At 46.4% G+C, this 12,011-nt stretch overlaps 1 protein-coding gene across 1 annotated transcript in view; it reads left to right on the forward strand.

The window, feature by feature from the left end:
- The first annotated feature begins 315 nt into the window (after nt 1-315).
- Nucleotides 316-12,011, forward strand: part of Fstl1 (follistatin like 1) — a 50,400-nt gene continuing 38,704 nt past the window's right edge. The window contains exons 1-2 of the mRNA XM_051191456.1: nt 316-389; nt 530-586. Coding sequence (XP_051047413.1) covers nt 530-586 — 57 coding nt within the window. The 5' untranslated portion in view covers nt 316-389. The remainder of the gene's footprint in view (nt 390-529; nt 587-12,011) is intronic.

Below are 12,011 nucleotides of genomic sequence, written 5' to 3' on the forward strand. Positions count from 1 at the left end.
GCCCCTCCCGCGGATGGGTTTTCCGCGGTTTCCCCCGCCTTTGTTGCAGGGTCCCCCGAGACAGGGATATCCTGTGCCTTCTCTTGAGATGCCTGAAGATTCTTGATGGGGGTCCGGGAGAGGACAGCAATGCCTGCGGTGCTTGGAAGCTCTTGGGCTCCGGGCGGGGGCCGGGAGGAGGGAGCGCAGGGGGAGCCGCGGGGGCTGCGCAGCAGAAGGGGAGGAGAATGGGGAGGAGCTGGGGGCCCGGCGGGCGGGGAAGGAAGGGTCTTAAGGGGCGGCGAGACTAGGTCGGACTTCCTCGGAGCCCGGCGACCAGCAACGATCCCATCTTCGATTTCAGCTCTCTGCTCTACCCCACGTCCTCCGAAGCCCGGGACCCGAGCACCGTGAGCATAGCGAGGAGGCTGGGTGGCCGCGGGCTCCGGCGGTGCTGGGAGGAGGGGACGAGTCTGCGGGACTCGAGGAAGTTTCCAGGGTCCGCGTGGGGCCCAGAGCCTTCAGTCTCACCCTCTTCTCTGTTCCGCAGATGTGGAAACACTGGCTAGCGCTAGCACTGGTGGCCGTCGCCCTGGTCCACGGCGAGGTAGGTGACCGGTCTCTGGGGTTTGTGCGCCCGGGCGGCCGGGTGTGCGCCCCAGGATGCTTTCTGAGGGTGGGATTGGGGGTCCCCACGCTTGCGATAGACTCTGGGGTGTTCCGAGCAGAAATTCTACTAAACAAACTTAAGTCTCAATTCTGAAGTAGTTTAGTCTATAAACTGGAGCCCCACCACGCCTAATATGGAGAGAGGCTGGGGAGAGGGGGACAGACTGGGCGGATAGGAGCAGAGGTGGCGGCCAGAGCAGCAGCAGAGTTCGAACAGACGCCTGGAATTCTGTTCACTTCAGAGGAAACTACGAATAGTTGCGGACTTTTCCTTTCAAAGTCTTTCCTTGGTGGGGGAGATTGAAAAGATTGTTTAAATAGCAAAATGAAAATTTCTTTCTCTTTTAGAGTGGATTATGATTCCGCAAAATGTGTTTTCTTCTTTGTAAAATGTGCTGGGTTTTTGTTTTGTTTTGTTTTGTTTTTTGTTATTATCTGGGTTCCATAACAGCCTTTTACAGTTCATATTTTTCCTTCATCTGCGGCTCTGCCCTTTTGGGGCCTCTGATTTCCAGTTAAAGCATGTAGCAGCCCTGCCTTTCTTTTTTCTTTCTTTTCTTCCTTTCTTTCTCTCTGGTAATGTTTTCTTTTCAACTCCAGTGACCTCCTGAGACACTACAAACAAACCAACAAATCCCACGCTCACAAGCCCCTCCATTAACTCAAAGGTTTATGGACAGAAAATAAACAATTCTAAATTCCCCGAGCTCCAGTCTCCAGAAAAGTGAGGTCAGAAACTAAACATTTGATAATTATGGCAGGAAATGTGGAAGGAATTAAAAAGCATGAGAAAGAAGAAATGGAATGCACATTGCAAAAGAAATGACTCCCTGGTGGGTGGTTTATAGCCCCTCTTTGAGTTTTTCTTTCATATTACCTTTTAGCCCCACCCTTTGCATCACAGCTTGAGTCTGCCCCAGAATTCATAGATGCATGCAGTCTTCTTACTTAAAAAATAAAATAAAGCACACACTGTGCTATTGTTTCCTTTAATACACCTCATCATTGATTGAGGTTTTACTCCCAGTGAGATAAAAGCAGCAACTATCAGGTAGCTACTACTTGTAATAAAATTCTACTTTAATCCTAGAGAAACTGAGTCAGAAACATTTGTTACTAATCAGATGCCTTCAGTTACAACAGTGGGGGCAAGATGGAACCAAAACCTGCTAGCCCCCCCCCCTTTTTAAATTTTATCTTAGTACATTGGCATGAGGGTTTCAGATCCCCTGGAACTGGAGTTACAGGGAGTTGTGAGCTGCCGTGTGGGTGCTGGGAATTGAACCTGGGTCCTCCATCAGAGCAGCCAGTGCTCTTAACCACTGAGCCATCTCCCTGAGACCTCTGAGACCCCCATAGACTTAATCACTCCCTGACCCCACTTGCAAGCATGAAATCTTAGGATTTTTGCCAAGTGTTTTGACATCAGACGTTGGCTGCTTTGAGTCACTTGCATGGTATCTTTTAAAGCCTTTCAAACCCTGTGAGGTGGGCTTTCTTAGTTTCATCTTGCAGAGCAGGGAACAAAGTTAAGGGAACTAGTTAAACTGTCCACATTCGTATAACTGATTAACTCTGGAAGTGGATTGGTATGTGCCTAGCTCCCACTACCTGCAAAGCCTCCTTGAGCCCCAGCCTGCTCCTCATCCATTTTTCTTCAGAGTTTGAATGGAGGAAATAGTCCGATTTTTAGTCCTGTTAAAAAATATTCCTCCGTCCCTATGGCCCTCGGGGTGCTCGCTTCTAGTTCTGACACTTAGGAGGCAGAGGCAGGCCAGCCTGGTCTACATAGCGAGTTCCGGTACAGGCAGTGCTCTGTAGTGAGACTCTATCTCAAATAATGATGATGATGACGATGATGGCAGCTGCTGTCCTGTGATAGATGAGGGGAATTCCTGGTTAGCGTCACAGCCAGCTTACGAATTGCCAACTAGTTTGTGAAATGACAGAACTCTGCAGAGCTAAGGTGTGCAGGGACTGTGACTCATCCGCACAAGGCTGCATGTCCCAGGGTGTGGGATCTGTCCTAGGTAACCTGCACTGCTCTCTGGCCTCCCTCATCCCTGTGCACTGCAGGGAAAAGCTCTCCTGATCAGGCTCTATGGAAGAAGAGCCAGTGTTCGGCTCTCAGGCAAAGCCTTGGCTCAGTGGGGGTGCGATGGGGATGGGGTGCTGAGGCATGAAAAGCCAGGGACGAAGAGGCTGTGAAGCCAGGACACAGGCACAGGGAAGAGGGATCCCAGCGTGAGCCACAGCCACACCATATTTCATGACTTCATTTTATTAGGGATTATTATCTTTTAATCAACCCAGCCTTTATTGCCTGACCTTTCAGGTAACTCTTGGCAAGTTTTAACGCATGCGTTAAATACTGCATCTTCAATCATGGCTGAAAAAGTAAATTGACCCTCTCTATGGGAGACGTGACTTGGCATCCATTTTAAACACTATATTTGTACTTAATGATGCTTGCAGTGGGATTTTTTTTTCCCTTGTTAACCATAAGAACATTCAGCAAACACTCAAATATGGTATTTCTAGTCTTTTGGCATGAGTCCATTTTAGTAAGATTTAGATATGCTGCAATTGTGCAAATATTGTTGAACTCTTAAAAAAAATGAAACATAGAAAATAAAGTGAACTTCCTCGCTGCTTTGTGCTGTAATAATCAATCCCGAGGATTTAGTTTACTTTTAAAAACTGATGGTTTTACAACTCCTGTTGGCTTTTGAAAACCCTGAAGCCTTTGGAGTCAGCCTTCAGAACCAGCTGTTCCTTTTCAGGGAAGGGTGGCTAGAATGTTCTTAATGCTGGTGGTAGCTTCTGTCTGGTTACATTTGAAAAACTATTACCAAATCTCACTAAGGGGAAGCATTACATTGTTTTCCGTATTTTCCATGGTGTCACACGTGGCACCTCAGAGTAACACTGTGGTTGTCCTCACCCTCCTTCCTTTGTATTGTCACCAGGGTGTTCCTTCAGCCCGTTTCCATGAGCATTCTGCCCCCGTCCATGTGAGCACACACATGTGTTCTTCAGAGCTGTGCACATGTGTCTAGATATACATATCGGGTGGAACTAGGCTGGGGTGGGGGCAGCAGCAGAGAGGGGGCTTCTACCGTCACACATTCCTCCTCTTTCTTCCCAGGCCTCCCCCGCAACAAGAATGACCACAGTTCTTTGGAAAGCGTTGGTAACGCAATAAAGGGGTGATATAGAGAATTCCAGGCATCAGTCTGTGTGCCCATAGAGTCCTGAAGAGTGTAATTCATTTCCTCTGACATGACAGGCTAGAGAGGACATAGCCCAACTACCTGCTTCAGGACAGCCTTAGGAAATGTCCAAGTGCCCCCTCCATGTATGCCCTAGCTTATTTTTGCTGTGGTTCCCAGCATTCGAGGTCTAGAAACCCATTATTGTAAATTACATATGCAAGGGACAGATTTACAGAGGAGATCACTCATTCCAGTAGGGGACCCACACTTGAGCTGTGAGCTGGGAATGTGTCTTCTGAGACAGCGGTGTGGAGAAGCAATAACAGTTCTACAGACAGATGCACTGTGCTTAGCTGTAGGCATGCTATGCTAGCAGACTGCCAGGTCTTTGTCCCTTGGAAGCCACACTGCTTAATGCCATTTACACCTCCCCACCTGCATGTAGTTAACCACTAGGGCTGTACCAGCTGTCTCGGGAGGGCTGGGGACAAATACCCCTGCGTTCTATAGGACTGTCCTTGAGACTACAGTGTAACCCACACCCCCCAACTGCAGCTCCTGAGGACTTGCAGCTTGCACATTAGCCACCCAAATGATCTCCTGTTTATCCTGTAGCAAATAAACTACTTGCTGTGATTCTGAAGGCACCATTGGGAATTCGGAAGTTAAAACATAGCAGGGACACAGCTGAAAAGCCAAAACAGATGGGCAAGCACCTGGCAGATGGAGGCATCGCTGCTGCCAATGTCTTTAGAAGGTGGATGCATTACAGTTCCTATCAGAGTGAGGAGAGTGACAGGAAGCTCATGCAAACAAGTTGAAGAGCTGTCCAAGGAAGAGGCTTAGGACTATGGATGAGGTGGATGGATCTAAGGTCCCCGGAGGTGTACCCCAAAGAAGTGGTCAGCAGCACAGGCCTAGGCAAGAAGAAAAAGTAAAAGATAAGCTGTAAATACCCAGGGCCACATTGGTGGATTGGAAAATGAGATGGCTTCTTTTTCTTTCTCCTCCCCAAATAACTGGACATCCAGGGGACATTTTGAACAGATATTCATTTTATTGGCTTCAGAATATCAGATATGATATTATTAGAAAAAATTAAGTGTGTTCATTTTGTAAGTCAGGCGATGAGTGACTGTGGAGTTAAATACAGATGTCTTCCCAGGTTGCCCAGTTCCAAACCCTGTGGCTTCGGCAAGGGTGCTTTCTCCAAGAGTGAACCAGGAACGGCACAGGATTTCCCTTTACCGTTTCCATCAGAGGTAGCATTGTCTGGTTCAGGAAAATCATGTCCTGCCCATGTTCACAGAGCAGAATCCAGGATGATGTGCTACTCTCGGTCTCTGCCCTCTGATTCCTTATGGTCTACTGGTGGGCCAGGAACTTTAAGGACTGAAGGATAAAATGTACATTAGAATAACATTATTAGCCAGTGAATTCGAGAACAGCCTGGTCAACATAGGCAGTTCTAGGTCAGCCAGCCCTATATGGTAAGACCCTGTCTCAAAAACAAACAAACAAAATAAAACTGGGAGGTCCTTCCATAATTTCTTGAAAATTTCCTTTTTAGAAGATTTATTAATTTTATGTGTGTGAGTGTTCTGTGTGCATGTATGTCTTTGTACCCCCTTTGTACCTGGTGCCCTAGGAGGTCACAAAAGGGCATCAGAACCCTTAAAACAGGAGTCAGCCATGGTGGTAATGCGCCACTGAGGTGCTGGGAATCAAACCTGGGTCCTCTGCAAAAACAAGTGTACTTAACTGCTGAGCCATTTCTCTAGCCCCTGAAAATTCCTCTACATTAGTAAAATATAAACATCTATAAAGTGTAGCTTGATAAATTTTTATACCCAGACATTCCCAGGAAGCCACTACCTAGTGAAGACAGATGTAGTTGGTGAAGAAAGGATGTTAAGTTCAGTGTAGAAAAAACTCAGTAGAAATAGTGTATGCCTGAGCTGGACTCCTGGAATCCAGTTACAGAGAAGGAGGAGTGATGAGCAAAATGGTCAAGACCAGGCTGGAAAAACCCACAGAAACAGCTGACCTGAACAAAGGTGAGCTCATGGACTCCAGTCTGATAGCTGGGAAATCAGCATAGGACTGACCCAGACCCTCTGAACTTGGGTGTCAGTTAGGAGGACTGGGCAGTCTATGGGGCCTCTGGTAATGAATCAGTTTTTATCCCTAGTGTACTAATGGACTTTGGGAGCCCATGCCACATAGAGGGATACACTCAGCCTAGACACATAGGGGAGGGTCTAGGCCCTGCTCCAAATGATATGACAGACTTTGAAGACTCCCCATGGAAGGCCTCACCCTCCCTGGGGAGCAGAAAGGGGATGAGATAGGGGGTTGGTGGGGGAGGAAGGGAGGGAGAGGGAACTGGGATTGACGTGTAAAACAAGGTTGTTTCTAATTTAAATTTTAAAAACTGTTAAAAAAAAAAAAAGGTGGGCAAGAGTTCACACATTTCATCATTCCTTGTTTAACAATTATTTCTTTTAATCAGTTTCTTAATGTCTAGTAATATTTGGGGAATTTTTAATTCATGTTTTAGCATTAATTAATTCTCTCAGGAGTCTGGCAATTTAGGTGTATTTGAATGTGTAGTTGATCATTATATTTAAGTAGAGTCTTCGTAAGATGCCAATCATGTTATTTAGAACACCTGTAAATTAGAATTGCCCTGACATCTAGTAGGAGAAGGGAGAATGTATGTGCCACTCTGAGCTGTTTTTCAAAATCTTACCTGTAGGTGGTGGAATGGAGGGTAATTTTACTCATTGTTCTAGTCTTTTCTATATTTTCTAAGTTTTTTTGAGTATATCTTAGCTTCATGTCTCCTGAGAACCTAATGCTAACTTTTTCCTCATGTTATGTGCATGCATCTGTGTGTTTGTGAGGGTGTTGACATGTGTGTGGACACTTAATGGAGTATCATGTATATGTGTCTGAATGTATTTGGAGACCCAAGGTTGATGCTGGACATCTTCCTCTAGTGTTGTCTACCTTATGAACTGACTCAAGGTCTTTCCATTAAACCTAGAGCTCAGAGATATGACTAGTGGAGACAGCCATCTTGCTCTAGGGATTCTGTCTCTGTCTTCAAGTGCCAGGCTTGTAGGCCAGCCACCATGTCTATCCAGCATTTATGTGGGTTCTGGGCATCTGAATTCCATTGCCCACATTTGCATGGCCAGTGCTTTTCCCCTGAGCCATCTCCCCAGCCCAGCATTGCCTTTTCCTTTAAATATAAAATGACATTAGGAAGACAAATTCCTCTTGGAAAAGGAAATGGTCTCAGGAACCCTCATGATGTCAAGATCCTAGATGAAGTAGCAAGAGTAAGACTAACAGGGATTGCTTTATGAGAGAATATGGTAGCTGCTGCTCTATAGCTCCCAGAGAACTGACCAAATCGGTAATATGTGATGATATTATTAAACACTATAGGCAGTGAAAATAAGTACCTCCCAACTCTGGAATAAATGGAGATGGCATGAACAAAGCATACGTGCAATCCTTACTTGCCACTACCAGTGACAGACATTACTAATCCATCATAGAATTCTTTCCTATTGAATTCAGAGGGGGTTTGAAAATCTTCTTCAACAGTATTCCATCAGTCAGAGTCTCTATGTGAAATAAAAGCTACTTGTCATTCCTGCTGGAATACTCAATCCCGTTTGGCAAGCCCTGAACCTAGGATGATAAGAAGGGTGAGCTCAGGATGGTGTGACTGACACAGTGAACAAGAGGTGATGGGCCTGAGGTTGAAAGTGTCAGAAAAAGCCACTTACTAGCTTCTGGCCCAAGCATCTAAGTTGTTTGGGTGCCTGTAAACACCTTAAAGTCAAGCCCTTTCATGTTGGCCATCGGCAAAGGCATGGCAGTGAGAGTTCTCGTGGCTGCCCTGATGAAATACACGCTTGCTCTGGTTAAGACTTGAAGAGCAGCTGCCGTCACAGATAGCAGCTTCTGCATTAGCAGAGACTGGCAATAACTTGCTAATAGAATGGTCTCTGGGTAGTTATACAAAATATTGCCTATAAATTTGCATTTTCTACTGTCCTTGAAAGATTTCCGTGTAATCTCTTCACGGACTTTTTATGTCCTCATTTGGAAGCAATCACTGTTACTCTATCCCCAGGATTAAGTCTGAATTTACACTGTCTGGTATGTCCTGAATAATCCAGGCACGTTTGTGACCAATCAGGACATTGCCAAATGACTTATGTAATATATGGCAAACAATATGTTGTGTTGCAGACGTACGTGTGTGTGTGTGTGTGTGTGTGTGTGTGTGTGTGTGTGTGTGTGTGTGTGTAATGGGATATTTGATTCCATGTAGGGAAAGTGACTCTCCTGTCTCAGGAAAAAAAAATGTCTTTCTCCAGGCTTTCCTTTATCCTTCAGTGATACTTAATAAATATGACTTATTAATCTATAGAAGCCTCGGGCATTACCTCATGTCCCTTACTGGGGTGTGATATCAGTTGCTTCACACATTTCTTTCCATTAGCAGAAGTGAGAGACTAATAGGACTATGCAGGTCTTTTCCTGCTACCTCTGTCACCAGTGGTATACAGCCCAAATGAGTCTGGCCATCAGAGACCCCTGGAATGAGCAGCCAGCCCTTCCTCACCTCTTGCCTCTGGTTTAGACAATTCAACACAGTGGGATGGGTGGCCCCTGCCCACCCACAATCCCAGAGGCTGCCCCTGGGCAGATGACACCATTTCTGCCTCCCAACTGTGTCAGCTGTGGCAGCATTTTGTACAGAACCTTATCTGAAATGATGTCTTTTCTTGCCTGGTATTTTCCCGTATCCTTGTCATTCAGAGGTTCCCCAAGTTCTCTTTTTCGTTGTCTCTTGTTCTCACACTAGGTATCTCCAAGTCTGTTTTGACTGTTTGCTTATCTGTTTTTAGTTATGCATTGAAACCTAGGTTGAGCTCAACCTAGCCAAGAGTTCCACCCTAAGCATGTCCCTCAGCCGTTGTGCACCTCATGTAGCCTTGCATGTGCCACGCTCGTGCCTCTGCACCCTGGATGCTGAGATGACAGGGTGGTGCCACCATGTCTGTCCTCCAAGCCTGTCTTTTAGATAGACCCTATTACAGAGCACTCTTGCAGAGTAATGAAATAGTCCATGACATAGGGGTCCCGGGACGTGTTTCCTGACAGTCAGGAATACAGCACCTGATTCTCTGAAGAGAACCTGGAGTCTTGATAGGAAAGCATGGTTTTATCCAGGGCCCAGCCTGACTCCAGCTTCATGTGCTCACAGCTACGCAATCCCAGGCCAGGACTTTTCTTTGCTATCTTCTCCCTTGGAAATGAATGGTATGAGAGTCCATGAGAGCCCAAAATAAAGGGATATCACATATTTATTGGGAGAACACTCATGAAAGACAGTAGAGAGCTGCCTCTGTCTTCTGCCCAGGGTTGCTGGAAACTGTGATCAGATCTCCCATCACCACACAAGAGAGCAAGTACACTTCAAATCTCTGCGTATCCATCCACACCTGAAAGGGCTGGTACCCCACAAGCTATTGCTTAGATGAATTCTCACAACACTCCCTCTCTCTCATCCTCTTTGTCTAGCCTTTCCTTCTTACATTCTCCCTGCTTCCCTTCTAGCCATCACCCCCAAATGCCTGGGCCATGTTAGGAGCTGACATAATCCCTACAGACCTCCAGCTTGTTTTCACACAATTTAAAGTCACAAAACCTTACATGCTCCTTTTATAATTCATCTGAAACAATTTATTTTCTCAAGTTGACAGAGAAAGAGAGTCCATGGTTTCAGGCTTTGTAGCCCCTGTGGGGCCTGAGTTAGTGCTGATGAAGAAGGGTTTAGTCTCAGGAGCTTTCTTTTATCTAGTAGAAATAGGCAGGGAAGGGTATAGCCTCAGAATGGTCTAGTATGATAAAAAGGAAGACGGGGCTGAGAATCTCCCCCATGCTAGGGTCCAGGAAAGCCTTTCAGAAGTAGCCAGCAGCTGAGCTTGCAAAGGGGCTATTGTGTAGCTCAGGCAGAAAGAGAAAGTCTCTACTTCATTCTTACACACTGATTATCCTCATTTTCCCCAGGAAGAAACTTAGTTACCCAACATCAGTTAGAGGTGGGATGTAAACCTAGAGCTTGAAATCCCAAGAATGAAACTCAGGGACCCCCGCTACTCTTCTTGTTTCTGGAAGTCAGAATCTGAGAACACACCAAAGATTTTGCTTGTCCTGTGGACTTGGCTCTGTACAAACCTGGTCAACAAACTCTTCAAAGTGCATCAGTTACCGGGTGGCTATAGTACCTGAGTTGTTACTGCAGCTTTGTCCTCTCCAGCCTAGTGAATGTGATCTGTGCTTGACCAGCTGCCTCTCTGGTGCATGCTGAACAGCAGTCCTTGTTTGGGAGCTAATGGCCAATGACTCAAGATTGGGCAGTTTCTGTGCCCTTGAGATGTATTCACAACGGTTCCATACCACATAAAGCCAAACTGCAGAATGGCTCTGAACCCCAGTCTAGTTGCTAACTATGGTTGTCTGTGGCGCAGATGGATGCTCCTGGCTGAGGGGCGGATGGGGCCAGTTCTATCCTGCACTGCACTCATCAAGCCATGTGCCCTCGCACAGTGAAGCTTCCCAAAGCCAACCACATTACCTTGGAGTCGTGAGCTTATTGGACTGTGGTTGCCATTTCTATGTCTGTAGCAGTTGTAATCAACTGGTTTCATCAGAGTCCTAAGGCCTCCATCAAAAGCTAGAGTTTCATATGGACAAGCTAAAATAACACAACTGGAAAGAATTTTAAAACATGGTCCTTCGCCCCTCCAGCGTGCCTCTTTTGGCCGTTGCTTACTTCAGTTTGGGTGGAGGAACTGTGAGTTCTCAGGAACTAAGAAAAGCATCCCCAGCTCCCCTCTGATGGATGGACTTTCCTCAGCCTACAGCTGGATTCCAGCCCCGGGAAGAAATGTCTTAGATGGAGTGAGCCCCCAGTCTTGGAGCCTGTCAGGGGTTCAGGGGTTGCGTCATATGTTTGCACTAGCTGAACAAAGAGCTTTCTGGCCTGGCTCCCCTCCTCCCTCATTCTCCCCTCCACTGGGAGAGGCCAGCTAAAGTCTAGACAGCGTCTGCTTGGCACCGCGCCTTCCCAGCAGCCCACAGGGCTCTGCAGCCCTGACTACCTCAGCGGTGTTCTTTCTGGTTCCTCTCCTTGCTCATTTCCTGCCTTTCTCAAAGTCAGCCCTCAGTTGTCTTGGGGGACTGGCATGTACCCACACACATAGGAAGCAAGAGAGTGAATTATGAGCCTGCCCAGGATTCAGCTGCTTTGTGAGGTTCTGAATTAAGAAGTACTGGCTGGCAATATGCCTGAGAAAAGTGGCCTTGCTAGAAATTAGCTTTAAGGAAGCCTCCATCTTTGGAGTGAATAACCCAATAGTATCTCTCCTAGGGAAAATGAGACAAACAAATATACCCCAAAAAGAGTGAGAGTGAACTTGCAGTTGAAAATCCCCCCCCCCCCGCCCCCGTTTTGGATTTTCAGATACTCTATTTAGAGGAAGTAGAATATTTGATTGGATATTTGGTTAGCTCTTATCTTAATTGCTGTACCTATGGGGGAACCATTGGAAAGAGAGGCTAGCCAAGGAATGAGCAAACAGAATGAAGGAAAGCAGGAGGCCCCCGGGTCCTGCTGTTATTTATTGAGTGCAACATGGAGGCCAGGGTGTGGTGCCTGCAGTCCTCATGCCCAGATCCTAAATCCTGGCTACCCCGAGATATAGGAGTCATTTGATTTTCTATTCCAAGTGGCAACTGTATCTCAATACCAAGGAAGAAATAGAAGATGCCAAATCCCCTTGGGATTGAGGGAAAGATCCTAAAACAAACAAAACCCCAACAAAATGCACTATAATCTAAAATCCAAAGAGTGCGATCTGACCTCTCTCTCTCTCTCTCTCTCTCTCTCTCTCTCTCTCTCTCTCTCTGTGTGTGTGTGTGTGTGTGTGTGTGTGTGTGTGTATGTATGTATTATTGGTTTTTCTAGGCAAGGTTTCTATGTATAGCCCTGGCTGTCCTAGAACTAGCTTTGTAGACCAGGCTGGTCTCAAACTCGCAGAGATCCACCTGCCTCTG

Source organism: Phodopus roborovskii, unplaced genomic scaffold, assembly GCF_943737965.1.
Source record: "Phodopus roborovskii unplaced genomic scaffold, PHOROB, whole genome shotgun sequence".
NCBI classification, from domain to species: domain Eukaryota; kingdom Metazoa; phylum Chordata; class Mammalia; order Rodentia; family Cricetidae; genus Phodopus; species Phodopus roborovskii.